The sequence below is a fragment of the Anticarsia gemmatalis genome, chromosome 19 (genome assembly GCF_050436995.1).
Source record: "Anticarsia gemmatalis isolate Benzon Research Colony breed Stoneville strain chromosome 19, ilAntGemm2 primary, whole genome shotgun sequence".
Lineage (NCBI taxonomy): Eukaryota > Metazoa > Arthropoda > Insecta > Lepidoptera > Erebidae > Anticarsia > Anticarsia gemmatalis.
The window spans coordinates 11690503-11703134 of record NC_134763.1 but is presented as its reverse complement, the minus strand read 5'-3'; the positions used below and the strand labels follow the sequence as shown (position 1 = coordinate 11703134).

General features: G+C 41.2%; 1 protein-coding gene across 1 annotated transcript; it reads right to left on the bottom strand.

Moving 5' to 3' along the window:
• Positions 1-4478: 4478 nt before the first annotated feature.
• LOC142981292 (uncharacterized) lies at positions 4479-9849 on the bottom strand. The gene is made up of 12 exons (XM_076127088.1): positions 9837-9849; positions 9617-9742; positions 8273-8381; positions 8041-8177; positions 7839-7913; positions 7389-7471; positions 7011-7136; positions 6780-6927; positions 6412-6539; positions 6197-6329; positions 4848-5141; positions 4479-4762 (listed from the first exon to the last, which is right to left on the bottom strand). The coding sequence occupies exons 1-12, from the start codon at positions 9847-9849 to the stop codon at positions 4590-4592; spliced, it is 1545 nt and encodes a 514-aa protein (XP_075983203.1). The 3' UTR covers positions 4479-4589.
• Between the last annotated feature and the right edge of the window lie 2783 nt (positions 9850-12632).

The following is a 12632-nucleotide window of genomic DNA, read 5'->3' as shown; positions in this document are numbered from 1 at the left end:
TACTCCTCCTCGAATGGTGCTCTCTGAACCTCGTATAATCTTTGTTTCGGGCCTCTGAAGCTTCTTCCGAAAGACTTCCAATTGTTACAATAGCATTAACTGCAATTATGTCCCCTCGATTAATCAACAATTTGTGGACGGTTGAAGACATGCAGTAGGTACCCATCGTACAATTCCAAGTATTCTTCAGCGGTTGTTCTAGCGTATTCTTTAAATTTCTGCACGTATTTAAACTCTCCAGATGTGATAGTTCTCAGAATCACAGCAAATCTGCGAATTACGTTTATGACCAGTTTGGTTCCATTAAAGTTGATAGCTGACGGTGATACCGTATGGGTGAATCCAAAACCCTGCTCACCGCCTCTGTATTGCCGTCCAGTCCAGTTTAGTTTTGCGAAATAATCCAAAGAAGTTGTCATAAATGAAAAAACTGTAGTGGATAACAAAATTGAAGCTCTCGTTCCCTCACATTGTCGATGACATGAAATTAGTCCACCAAAAACTCATCCAAGATCGATCAAAGGTTAAGATCATCTTTGAATCAATCTTGGATGAGCTTTTTTCTTGGATGCAATAACTCTTGATGGCCTTCTCCTCTAGCAGACCACTTTTTGAAGTCGAGACGATGCGCTATATGTAGAAGTCATTTCATCACATTAATGCGGACATCACATAAATGTTTATCCGCACACGCCAGAAGAAACGGTTTTTGACGCAATGGCATCTTAGTCATCTAACTTATTCATTTATGTGGGCTTAGCCAAACACAGGTAGCAGGCCGCATTTGACTTCGCTTCAGACAGATATGTACAAATTTTGACACTGTCATCACCAATTGGTGGACTAATTTCATGTCATCGATATATTGAGGGAACGAGAGCTTCAATTTTGTTATCCACTGCAATTTTTTCATTTATGACAACTTCTTTGGATTATTTCGCAAAACTAAACTGGACTGGACTGCAATACAGAGGCGGTGAGCAGGGTTTTGGATTCACCCATAGGGTATCACCGTCAGCTATGAAACTTTAATGGAACCAAACTGGTCATAAATATGCTGGAATCATCTTGACCACTCTTTATGTTTTGCTAATATCTGCTTTGATTAGATGCACCGTCAAATCCCCACTTTGATATTAATATTAATTGTTTATCTTGTCGTTACAAGTTCAGTATTTGGATTATATGAAGACTTAATAACAACCGCTGAAAAATAGTTGGAACTGTACGATGGGTATTGCATATCATCTACCGTCCACAAATTGTTGATAAACGGAGTAAATGCTATTATTGTACCATTTGGAAGTCTTTCGGAAGAAGCTTCAGAGGCCCGAAACAAAGATTATACGAGGTTCAGAGAGCACCATTCGAGGAGGAATAATACGATTGTGTGATTTCTTAGAATGTTTTGGTCTAAGCATAAAAAATATTGTAAATTACACTTATTATAGTCGCATTTAAGCATTAAAATGTATCATAAACAAAAATTTTTTTTTGAAAATTTTGCCGATTTTTAGAAAAAAAATCGCAAGTGATGCCGCCATATAAAGTATGTCCAAAATTCACAAATAAATAGTACTATATCAGTGTGCGAGGATATAACGGCCAACCTTGCGATTCCAGAGATATTCTCATTTTTCATGTCAGCTCCATACAAATTTTTCTTAAAAAAATTATAACTCTTCCATTTGTGCATACAATTACTTCATATGTCATTTTTTATAACAGTAATGATCAGCAGAAGTCATTTCCAGCGAAAAAAATAACATTCACGACATCGAGATCCTATGTCTTCTACAGCCGATTTTCGATCCACAGTGCGCCGCCGCAATTTATTACCAGCGCCGAACACAAGCCCACTGTGCTTACTACTGCATACTGTGCAGTAGTACACATTGTTCTACTCTCAGACCTATATTCGTAAACTACTTACCAAAGTAGCAAACGAGCGAATTCGAGCTAGTTTTGCTCTACTCTAGTCTGCTCACTAGTCACGATCAAACCCATGGATACTTAAAATTCTCACATTGATGAATCAGATTTATATTATCATTAAACCTTATCATGAATACAACCTTCTTCAGCTGACAACTATTTTACTGTCAACATAATCCAGATACGAGTTAGTACACAATACATGCAGCATGAACTCTTCTACCGCTCTGTAATCATTAAAAACGCGAGACATGCGCGTGAGTGAGCCGCGTGTCGATTCGCGGTGAGTCGCGCCGGCTGTAGACGTATTGTAATGCGACGCTCGTAGCGCCGCCAATCGCAGCTACACTCTACGCCGTAGCACTGGCAACGCTTTATCGCGCGGTTCTAATTCAAACGGAAAAAGTATGATTGCCAAACTAAATGGAACCTTATTATTTGAACCAAAAGGTGAAATTGTGATGTAAGTTTAGCTTGCGATAACCAGGTCAGTGGCGTGCGCCCGCATTCTGGTGCGGTGGAAAAGCCTTGAACCACCATGCATAGACAATTAATGAAAATGTCCAAGCGCAGTGACGTCATTTCCTGCGTGGCCTGCCTGCTAGTTAATACAGACACACCTGGGAATCACCGGGTGTTCCTACTACAGTCAACAAACTAGAGCGTGCGAGAGCCTTCAATGTAAAAGAACAGTATGCAGTAAACTAAGTACGCGTCAGTGTAAGCTAATATATCTGTCTGAATGTGTGTGACGTCAGTGACGCGAGTGACGCGAGTGACGCGAGTGACGTGTGCGAGTCTATATTTAATAAGATATAGACGTTAGGTTTTATAGTGACGCCCCACACACTACTAACTAATTCATATCAATCATATCATTTATATATTTTTTTATTACAGGGCTTTGTCGCTGAACGACAATGTCATCATATAAGATCAAGCTAGCATTTATAATAAAAAAAATGTTTATTTCTTTTAGCCTGTCTCCGTGATTTTTCTGGCATTTCTTACATGGAACACAAAGTCGACAATAGTTAACCTTTCCATCGTTATAATCCTTAAAGAAAGTAAAATGTAGAAAAACGGTCAGAAATGATAATAGTCGTCTAATTACAACAAGTCTTCCAAATAAAATACTGTTATTTTAAACTATTCTTGAAACTTGAATGTTTGCTGAGATAGTGGAATCATATCTACGTTTAGATTCAACCGTCATCCTTTGTAATTATATCAATTAGACGGCGCACAAGTTAATGAAGTTATTTATTATATTTATTATCTGTGCCTGTCGGCCCGTCGAGTGTAGAGCACCGGTGACGGTAGAGTGAGGTAGAAGGTAGAGAGCTGTAAAAAGTCGCGCGCAATGAGCGAGGTAATGAATGTACAATCTCTGCGATCTGTACGTTGTAGCGCTAAATATGGAGTAGATGATGAAGCATCATGACTACATGAGCCCCGAGCACACACACACAACAGGCACTCACGCGAACAACCTGACAGTCCTCTGTGTTCTTGTCTTACCCTTAATATTAACAGTATAACTACGTAATGTTTGTAATGTTACATTACATAATATATTATGTAGCTCGATTCTATGATGTGTTTTCTTATAGATCCTACTAATTATAGGCATTTGTATAATATATGTTTATAGATACAGTTAATTAGCGATGTTAACTACAAAATATTTGATCGCAATTCGCAGTGTAATATCGACTTGATTAATAATTCTTAATCAAGGCTTTAGTGAAAAATATTTATGAAAGTACAACAACTTAGAAAGAAAAATTTGACGGACGCGTGCACGACACTGCTCGATCGCGTATGCGAGCACAAGAGGAGGCTCCGGTTACTGTTAGCTCCAGGTATTACGGAAAAAATGGACCTTTCTACGCACCAATAGAGTATATATTACTTTGAGGGTTTGTTGTAATGCGTTTCTTTATCGTAACCACTGATTATCGGGCCATTTTTGAGATGAGTCGTGGAGCGCACGTCTCTCGCTACATTAATCACTTTATCTGTCGTACGCGGAGTGCACTCACACGTACTCACACGTACTCACACGTACTCACACGTACTCACACGCACGCCTTATATTTTTTGTGTGACGTCGTTTTATCTCAGACGTTGAATGCCGCGGTTTACGACGCGACGAATTAGCTATTAGCGTACAGACTATCAATCAAGAAATATTTTTTTCTTACTATTTTTAAGCGTATTAAAGAGGATCGTTGCGCGGATAAGTTGCGCGATCCGAATAAAAATAATAATATATTGTTTAGTTAAGCGGGCATATATGTATTTCTATCTTGGTTCCATAGTTAAAGAGCTGATGACCGATATTTGAAAATCACGAAGAGAACTTAAAGGAAATGTGTGAGTTTTCCTATAAATATAACAAAAATCTAAAAGACCAAATTATAAGGGATTCCAATATGGGAATTATACTAATGCTATTACTTAACAATATGTATGACAAAGCGTAACAACAATTAATTAACAATGTGCCCAAAAAAGAATACGATGTTTTAATTTTTTCAATCATTATTTTATTATGTAATAAAAAATTAAATTGTTTTCCTCTTCGTGAGTTCCAGTAGATTGTTGCGATTGTTGCGAGTGAGTCTGCACGTGTCTGTATGTGTGTTCGTCTACCGCCCTTTCCTCGGGGAGGTAGTGGTGGTAACTGTGGTAGTGGTCTTGTAGCGAGGCTTCTTCTTGGTCTTCTTAGTTGTAGTTGTTTTGCCGAAAAAGAATTCTCCCCACGATAGTGTAGTGGTCGTGGTGGTCAAAAGCGTGGTTCTGGTACGTTTCGCTTGCGGCACTGCAACATACAACTTCACCTAGTACAACGTTCAGTCGAGATAAACCGTAATTGCGTGAAGTGAAGGTCGACAAGTATCACTTACAGTACATGGGCGGCGGCGTGGGAGTAGTCCTGTTGTCGAACTCAGTGGAGGTCCAGATGTCGTACTCGGGCACCCACATGTTGAGGTCGAGCGGCTCGTAGCCCACGTCCGTCATGTACGAGGGGCCGCGGTACTCCACGTTGCGCATGGTGAAGTCCTCGTAGTCTAGACCTTCGTCCAGCATGTGTCGGTGAGGATCGATCAGATTCATGTTGATCTGAGTACCGAACGCCTGCATGTCGAACCCGCATTCGTCCGAAAACATGATGTACACCGTTATGTCGAAAGCCGTCGCTGCCGGTCATAAAACATACAAGCACATACAATATATGTACATACGTGGGAAACTCAGAAAGTTTAGCGAAACTCAAAAAAATTGCTCTACAGTGTAATTTTTTTTTATTTCATCTTTTTAAACATCTCTTTACTTCTGTTAATGCGAAGTTTCGTGCAAGTAAACCATTTTTTGAATTTTTTTTCCTAATACTTCATAGACCCCTTCTCCGCAATCTGTTGGAAGACCACTAGCGTATTTTCAAGCGATGGAAATGTTTTTTTTTAGATGTTTTTTTTTATTTGTGTAGTGAAAACAAGTCACTCGGTACCTTATTAATGCTATCAGAAGAACGAGCACAGATTCCAACTAGTGTGTAGTTCAGGGAGTCACTTGATTCAATGGACAAGCGCGCGGGTAGTAAACCGGCAGTGTGGGGAGTGCCGTACATGATTGTTTGTTGCTGATAGAATTTATTTATTTAGTTCTGGATGGTGTTTGGTACTGTACTCAAGGACTTGAATACTGTTATTATTTTTCTGAACAAACAAATACCATTTACTTTCTTATAGTTAATAAACTAGCGACTAAAGTCTTTCCTTTGCTTCTCGATCGCTTAAACTTTGTGTCATTTGGCTTATTTTGAAACAGTCTAACTATCCACTGGGTTTATGTTTCTAAGCTATATTACTATATTTCAGCCAGTCAACTATCCTAGTGCTTAAAAACGTGCCAAGATGACAATATTGATAATGAATACGAAAGCAAAAATTCCATAGGAAATTAGATATTTACAAAAAAAGCGCAAAAAACCGGTTTTTGTGATCTTGACCTTGAAATTTTATAGTTGCGTACACCCTACCATATGTAGGTTTTGAGACAACTTTAGGGTGTCAATATACAAGTATTTACAGACTTACAGCTGGGTATCTCGAATTCCGAGGTGAACTTACTATAATGACTGGACTATATAACCTGACACTGTCCCATACAAAAAAACTGCTATTCGCAAAACTTTCTGAGTGCCCTAGTACATAATGCCCTAATACAGAAATGAGAGAGAGTAGTGACTCACACTTGTACTTGTAGCAACGCTCGCCGCGCACCACGCGCAGGCAGCGGTGCACGATGCGCATCTCGGAGACGGACGTGGCGTTCGTCAGCTCCATGGTGAGGCACGAGAAACTCGCTTGTTGAAATATTGTCATCTGTCAACAATTGCTTGCACTCATAAACGTGCAGGTCACGTGAGGCGGGCAGGGCGAGGTCGATACAAGTTAGCCTACGTACATTGTAGGTGATCAACTGGAACTGATGGTTGGAGGTGCGCAGGTGGAAGTTCTCTCTGTACAGCAGGTTTTTTCTCTCCGCTCGGTCGCAGTCGCCAAACCTCTGCATGTTCTTTATGCCTCCCGATGCTGAAATATTAACACGTATAGTCTAAGATACACTAATATGAGAGGCAGGAGCCTCACTCATCCAAATTTTGAAAATGAATGTATAAAAAGTATTTAATTTTGAAATTCAATATTAATAGTAAAATCGAGCAATATCGATACAGACTTGGATTAAGTAGGTAGTAAAACCATCATAGTTATGATGTGGGCCACTACGCAGTGATAGTAACTAGCGATTGTTGCAGGTACTTAGGCACTCACAGCGAAGCACATATTTATGTTTGTTTATCCTGGATATGGTGATCCTCTGGAACTTGGCGAGGCTACTCTCAATCCAGGGGTAGTAGGTCATCATGTCCAGGAAGCGCGCCGGAGCTCCGCAGCCCGGGCCGCGCACGCCCAGCCCCAGCTGCCACACAAGTATGTGTATTGTTACGAGCGCGTAGTGTATTGCGTACGTGTGGTGTAGTGATGGGTGGGCACTTGACTCACCAGCTGCCAGCGGCCCCAGAGGTCGCGCACGGCGAGCGCGCTGCCCGCCTCCCACACGCACATGTCTCGTGTGCGCAGCTCCACTACGCACGTCGCATGCGCCGGCCGCATCCTCTTGCTGTACAACTACATTAACATACAGTATTTCAGCAAAGTCTGCTTAAATACCTGCATCCTTTAAGCCAGTGACTCAAACACATTCACGACATTCCACCCATATCGGCATGATAATCGGAATCGCCCATTATGCGGAACATTCAAAGGAGTGAAGAGAACATCCTGCTGCAAACTTCTTGAAGGAATGCAAGGTCGCTAACACACGCATTATTATATAGAAACATATCCGACGATATAATACTCGTAATACGTATAACTCACGTTGGCGTTCACGTAGAAATCTTTGCACAATTTTCCTGGTATATGTGCTACTTTGACCACTTCTTTTTGTAAGTTTAATAAGTCTGGAAGCATAAAATTATTAGACAGTCATTGAAATAATACGACGACTCAACTCGGTTTGTTAGTGTATCATAACTCACTTACAAATATTAATTTACCAACATTTCATCACTTCTTCATAATATAATACTTAAAGGCGCATTCGGTTTAGTCTGAACGACGGTCGGAAGTCGAAAAGTCGGAGAAACAACAATTATTCACAAACACGACGTACTCGACTTAGCGGCGTGTGATTGTGACATTCGTGGGTAAACTTGAACTATATGAGTAGCAATAGGTTCTATATCAATCTTCAGTCTAACCGTATGAATACGAAGAATTATCGCCGCTAGATAACAGAACAGCGCAAATACATTGTGATATACTTACCATCCTTCATTTTGATAACATAAAACTCGGGATTCTTTAGTAGGTTCGGTGGCGGACACAACGGTGGAATCTTAACTGGAAGGTGAATGATAAACATAAATGAATGTCAGTCAACAGTCTGAATGCAATGTTGTAGAAGACGCGTGCTGGGCGACGAATGTGACACAGCGGTGTGTGGGTGTTATCAGTGCGACATAGTTACCGTCTTTGACGACGTCTCTGAGCTGCACGAGCGCGACGGTGTTGACGGTGTCGTCGTACTCGGGGTGCAGCACGTAGCTGCGCACGCGCCGGCCCGGCCGCGACCAGTCCTCGCCCAGCAGCACGCGCGACTTCGTTCTGCAATGTTCCGCAGTGAGACTGTGCCGTGTGCCTACCTGTACAGTGTACAGTGTACAGTGTACTTCCTCACGCCTCGTGCCAACTCGTCTCACCTGAAGTTGATCTTGGGCATCGGCCCGATGTCCGCCGCTGCAGCTAATACGAATTCTTTATGTACGAGAACGACAGTTGTCACTGAGCGCGTGTCGCCTTTCTCGCCCCCTGTTTTACATAATATACACGCAGATTTTACACAGATAGCTACGCGGTTGGACTTTGCATAAGCCCAAATGCGCCGCGCCGCCCTAATCAGCGAGGTGGCTGTACGAAAGAGGAGCCGAGCACGAGCCGAGTGTAAGCCGAGCCGCATACTCGCAGTGGCAATGTGGATGCAGTTCGAGCCCACTGCCATATTATAGCAACGTCCTCGACGTAGTTTTCTGCAGCGTGCTCGCAGCTCGTGATATCAAGACAGGTGCTAATTTGGTCTCAAAAGTTAGGTACTGTGGTCGGCTTAAATTATTTTAAAGGTTTATAGTAATTTTGATCATTTGAGGAGCTCGTGACTTAGTTAAAATCAGCCGTGCTGATCGATCTCTGAAGTTGAGCTATGCGTGCCGAGGTTGTTTTGTGGATGGGTGACCATCTTATATCTACATATCGTGATCCTCCGTGTTTCGGAAGGCACGTTCAATTGTGGGTCCCGGCTGTAATTTTCGAAGATCTTTGACAGTCATTAAGTAGTCAGAAGCTTGAAAGTCTGACAACTAGTCAGATAGGCAGTCGCTCCGTGTAAAACAATGGTATGACTTGTGAGACTGGAAGCCGACTCCAACATAGTTTAGCAAAGACCCAACCTACTAGTAATTTTGACAATACGGTGGTTGTCTACCAGTCAAATCAGCTACTCTTTATGAAATGTCAAAAACACATTTTAGTATACGACATTAGAAATACGACGTAGTGACGTCACTATTTCAGATTTTCGTTGATATCAAATGAATGCCTAATAAAATGTTTCAGTCTGTAATAATTCCAATTTCAACATTATTTACGAAAAAAGCTACATAGCCTGAGCATTTTAGATGAACCTTTTACGAGTACGAGTCTAATAAATGTTCGTTAACCCAGGCCATGCCAGACCAAAATCGGCCAGACCCAACTACCCAATTCGCTAATATGACAGAAGGATGTACCCAAGCTAAGAGGTCGTGAATGCACTTCTTTGTAGGCATATATTATTATATGAGTAATAGCTCTTTGTGCGCTCAAATGAATACACTATGACATGCGAGAGCGCGGCGCCGCTGGGGCCAGCTAGTTCATTCGTAAATTGATTAAATTGTATATAATGCTCTTAATATTTTCATATTTTTATTAAATATGAACAAAGCTATTCGATGGAAATATCATAGTTTGTACGAACAAATGAGTGTTTGAGTGTGGTGTGCGCTCACAGTACTGGTAGTAGAGCACGCCGAGCCAGGGGTAGCGCGAGATGCGCACGTCGCCCTCGAGCACCGCCGCCTCGTGGTCCATGCCGCACTCCACCGCCTCCAGCTGCACCGAGCCGCCCGCCAGCACTGCACATCACACGCAACACACGCGTCACACGCATCGCACACGTCGCACACGTCGCACACATGGTCGTCACTACCTCACTACGCATCTACATACCTTTCCATAACATGATGAAGATGAAAAGCATGTCATGTATCGATTACTCCACGCTGGTGATTATTGTAACCATGACACGGCCGCCGTACGCCGCACACTGTAGCACTGTAGGGGTAGTGCAAGTACTCCACGCAGTGCTCGGTGACTCCGTGACTCGGTGCCAAGTGTGCTCACATGCCACCTTCCTGTGTCGCGTGCTGTTTACTTATTTAGAATGTTAGTCATAAACATCCTTGCGACTAATTCATAGCAAACGCCAAATCGTCGGTTCCAAACTTACAAATAGTAAACAAAAATAGCTAAAGACGAAAAAGAAAAGAACTATATTTGCTAGTGTAATCACTAGTAGCACTAATAGCACTAGTAGATCTAGCAGTAGTAGTAGTACGAACAGTGAAGTCGGCAACAGCGAGGTCTACATTAAACTCGACTAGGCACGATGCATTATTGTGTTAGAACAAACTATATATTAGGTATCTTCTTCGTGTAAAAAAATTAGTATAAAAAGTCGACAAACGCATATAAGAAACAAAAAAGTTTACTTCAGAAAGTTAATGTTGAATGTAGCAAGTAGGACGAATATTCCCGAGAGGTTTTATGATAATGATGTACGAATAATTAGTTTGATTGTCTCAGACACGGCTTAGTATATTAGGTTCGCGCTAGAGGTGTGTGTGCACAGTGACGTCACGGCGACATGTGCGCGACAGATGGCGCGCGCCGGCCGATGGTGGCGTCGCGTCGCGGGAGTCTCGCTCAGGAACTGTGCCTGCCGCTACTGCCGCTACTGCCACTCCTGCCGCTACTGCCGCTACTGCCGATACTGTCACTACTGCCACTGCTGCCACTGCCCGCGTGCGTCTGTACTGTCTGCACGACTACAGCCTGTTACTGTAAGTTCCTAGCTTCCTAGTAACATTGCTCAGAACACTGCACATCTGGTTTAGGTCGCCACGCCGCTACCACTGTATCTAGTTATGCATCCTGCTAGGCCTCTACAAACAATAGCAATAGGTTAGAGAACAATAATCAATGGGTTAGAGTTACGGTGTCAAATGCTAGTTGGTCAATTACTGTAACTTTAACGAGCGCCAAAACTATAACCATTTGATTAACGATTACTTGTTCACTGTTAAGACCATTTATGAATACCATGATTGTATGTATCACGCCATAGCGGATACCACGTGACTAAAACCACATGTATAAAAGCTTTGTCATTTGTACCATAATCCAGTTCTGTTCCTGTAATTGTCTCGGCTTGATGCTCTGCGAGCACACCTTTATTTTAATCAAATAAATATATTTTTTTAAATAAAGTGCTGTCCATTAATTTGACTGGCGCAGTCGGGTCGGATCTTAAGTTCGCGTAAAGTTCGTCGTTCCGTACACAAAAATCGGTACTTCGCGGCAACTAACAGCCTGACTAAGATTCGAAGAACTTACAAATTTCGTCAAATACCGCATCGGGCAGCAGCAGCATCTCGCTAACATCGTTCAAGACAGCAACTCGGCATGGGCAGCAGCAGTTTACTGTGAGTAAATCCTTATTCGCACTGTTTCCATAACCCCGTGTCTATCCTTATATATCTAACTGGACCAAACATCGCTAAGTTGATATATCCACTCGTATTTTCGGTCAAAATCGCGGAATCTACGATTAGTTATAGTTTTCACTTGTATTTTTCGACAAAAATCGCGAAATCTACAATTAGTTATAGTATTTACTTGTATTTTTCGACAAAAATCGCGAAATCTACAATTAGTATAGGAACGTGTCTTTTCGGACAAACATAGCCGAATCTACACTTAGTTTAAGCGTATATATCGGACAAAAATCGCCGAATATACTTTATTAATCTTTTGCCCTAAAAATAATATATATTTGTAAAAATGGCAACAAATGAGCCAACAAATACAATTCAACTTATTCCTAAGGAAATTCAAGCGATTATCCCACGCTTTGATGGCGACGGGAAATTGTTAAACTTATTTATAACTAAATGTGAATATGTAATTAAGTCATTTAGAGGGGAAAACAATCCCGCTCAAGATATCTATTTATATCACTGCATTACCAGCAGATTAATAGGCAAAGCGGCCATATTAATTAGTGAAAGAGAAAATGTGTTCTCATGGGAGGAGTTAAAAAGATTATTTGTACAGCATTTTGGCGATCCACGCACTGAAGCCTGTATTGCCATAGAACTAGAGAATCTTAAGATAAAACAAGGAGAAACGTATATTGAGTTCTGCCATAGAATCCAGAATATAAGATCATCTTTAATATCTAAAGTCAACCTTTTAACTGACGAAGGTATCAAAGCAGCTAAGTATATTATATACAACAATACCGCGTTAAACGTATTCTTATATAACTTACCCGAGGAAATGCTTCGATTCGTAAGATTGAACAAATGCACCTCGCTGGAAAGTGCACTAAGTGTCGTAACAGAAGAGGTCAATTTCCAAACGCAATATCAATCTAAAAATAAATCGAACCATAAACCATTGCAATCTAAACCTATCATACCAACGCCACAAAGTCAATTTAAATTCGGCATAAATAATAATATTCCACAAAACTCTCAGCATAAGACATTCCCTAATCTATTTAATAGAAATAATCCCGTTAATAATCAAATGAGATTCCCTCAGCCTAACAAGTTAGGACAACCTAATCAATTCCGTCACCCGCAACAACAATTGCCTAGAGCAGTTAATAATTATAAACAAAGCGGATTTTTCAAACAAAATCCCAATCATCAATTTAAATTCGGGATACCAAATCAATTA

What these genes read in the sequence shown, in the direction of transcription:
- LOC142981292 (XM_076127088.1), bottom strand. An exon ending in CGTGCTCTACTACCAGTACT is followed by an intron (nt 8,382 to 9,616) that starts GTGAGCGCACAC and finishes TATGTAAAACAG; the next exon opens with GGGGCGAGAAAGGCGACACG. An exon ending in CACGCCGCCGCCCATGTACT is followed by an intron (nt 4,763 to 4,847) that starts GTAAGTGATACT and finishes TGTATGTTGCAG; the next exon opens with TGCCGCAAGCGAAACGTACC.